The 2,112-nt window shown below is 34.2% G+C and overlaps 1 protein-coding gene across 32 annotated transcripts in view; it reads right to left on the bottom strand.

The window, feature by feature from the left end:
- GARNL3 (GTPase activating Rap/RanGAP domain like 3) overlaps nucleotides 1-2,112 on the bottom strand; it is a 44,937-nt gene that overhangs the window by 9,337 nt on the left and 33,488 nt on the right. For all 32 annotated transcript variants that reach the window (XR_014936150.1, XM_085520806.1, XM_085520789.1 and 29 more), the window contains one exon: nucleotides 150-257. Coding sequence is in view for 31 of the 32 variants with exons in the window: in XM_085520806.1 (XP_085376932.1) it covers nucleotides 150-257 (108 nt within the window). In the remaining variant the exon portion in view is untranslated. The remainder of the gene's footprint in view (nucleotides 1-149; nucleotides 258-2,112) is intronic.

Below are 2,112 nucleotides of genomic sequence, written 5' to 3'. Positions count from 1 at the left end.
TTTACGCTTATTATAATTTATTAAATACAAATTTATATATACAAATGTAAAAATAGTAACACTGTATGTATTTTAGCACATATGTAGTAATTGCAGAAACAGCCAAAAGCGGGTCTAAGATAAAAGAGTAAAAATAAATGTTTTCTTACCAACAGCATAAGGAACTTGATTCCAGCTAAAGTGAAAATCGTAAGCTGATGGCTGGATCAGTGGAGAACCTCCATTAAAAGGATACACCTTTCTATACTGGCAAACATCTGTTACAAAAAAAAAAAAAAAAAAAAAAAAAAAGCACCCATCACCTTACGCTGTAAATTAAAAATGGCAACTTTATAGGTAGATTTCAGATTTCACTTAATTTAGGATCAGTGTAGAAGCCTCTCTGTACCTAAATAGATAAGGAAAATGAGCTTTCTTTTGAACTTCTAAAAGATGAAAGAGCTACGTTTTAATGAGTTATTATGTTTCACAAAGTAAGAGGTATTCTATTTCAACAACCATCAGCTCCCTACCTTGTTTATGTTAGAGAAATAGGCAAGAACATTTCTGAAAGACGTGTCAGCACACCGTACCCCACTGTGAGAACTGCCATTCAAGCCATATGCTAGTAGATGTATTCTGAGGACTGTAATACATGTAGGACACTACAGATACCAAGATTTCATTAATCATGTAACTAGTGAACCTTTTAGCTACCATATGTGCCCTGAAACTAACAGTCTTCTTACGAGTCAGATTCAAAAACTGGCTACTTGGAACACAGTTCTAAATTTTTTAATTTGAAAGGTCTAGATAATGAGGAATTTAATCTTCCACTATCAGTGTTTTTTCTCTAAACACCCTTACTAGTGCTGATAAAACATCCTTTAAAATCAGAAGTGATGCCAGCAAATAAAAAGAAGGCTTAAAGATGAGAAAGAATTACAATCATCTTTTTATTTTTTGAGTTTATGAGTGCACTGGAGGCTCAAGGTAAACATCTGTGAGCACCTCATACACTTGCTCCTACCAGTTCTTTTCAATTTTTTTAGGCAAAATTCTATTTTAAGAGTTGATGTGATTATTTGATTTCTTTCTGCAATTTACATCCTTAGACCGATTCTAAGTTTATAATCAGAAAAGTATTAAAGGCTTTTTTCTAAATACAAACTTAGAACGCTGTCAAATCATGTGTTTTCACATTTGTTCTATGATGATCTTTTCTTAACTGTAAAACTCAAAAAGACCAGAAGTAGGTTTCTCTGTGACAATGTCCTAGAAATAGGAATTCAAGAAGCTAGAAGACTGTGCAACAGGCTTTAGGACCTTAGAACCTGAAGAGTACCTTTAGCATCAACTAAGTTTATTAGCTTTGGCTCAGCAGCAGGTCTATTAGAGTGGAACTGATTCTGCATAGAAGTACAGGTATGGGAATTCCACATACACTGTCACAGAGCCTTTTAGTTCTGAAGCAGTGCTAAGTGAACTAGAACCAGGTAGGATCTGGCAAACTAGGAGAAACAAAGAGGCCTCACAGAGTGTTACAGAGGAAGTTACACTTAAGAAATACTTTCCTCGCAGTACCAAACTAACAGCCAGTTACTATAATTTAGGTGTATTTACTCATTTCCATTGATGCTCACTTTGAAAAGGAGAATAGGACACATACCCTGAAAAAGAGAAGACTGTGCTTTGTCCATCTGTGTATTGCTTCGTAAAGGCTGTTTCACATCCATAAGCTGTATTTTTAAGAGGATTAGAAACAAAGCAATATATGTACTGTAGAAAAGATCATGTGTGTTATACCTGAGACCATTTTACAAAATGAGATTGAGAGAATTACAATGAAAAAATGTGACAGTGCAAAGAAGTGTGCAGAAGGAAAAAGCACAACCACAGTATGCAAAAGTACAAAGAAGAAAATGGGCGGAATGCTACAAGCATTCTGGAAACATCCCGTGTTTTATTATGTAAAGAATGAGGTAAGAAGGAACAAGACTTCTGTGAGTAAGGAAGTATATCTATTGTATGTCTAATTCAAAATACCCAATAAAACAATATTTCAATTTCTAGTTTGCCTAATGTGTATTTTAGTCAAAAAATTATTCTGAAATAGTATCCTTGAAACTCTGA

The sequence above is a fragment of the Coturnix japonica genome, chromosome 21 (assembly GCF_054131305.1).
Source record: "Coturnix japonica strain WE chromosome 21, WE-NBRP24, whole genome shotgun sequence".
NCBI lineage: Eukaryota > Metazoa > Chordata > Aves > Galliformes > Phasianidae > Coturnix > Coturnix japonica.
The sequence above is the reverse complement of the archived record's forward strand: the minus strand, read 5'-3'. Positions and strand labels throughout refer to the sequence as shown.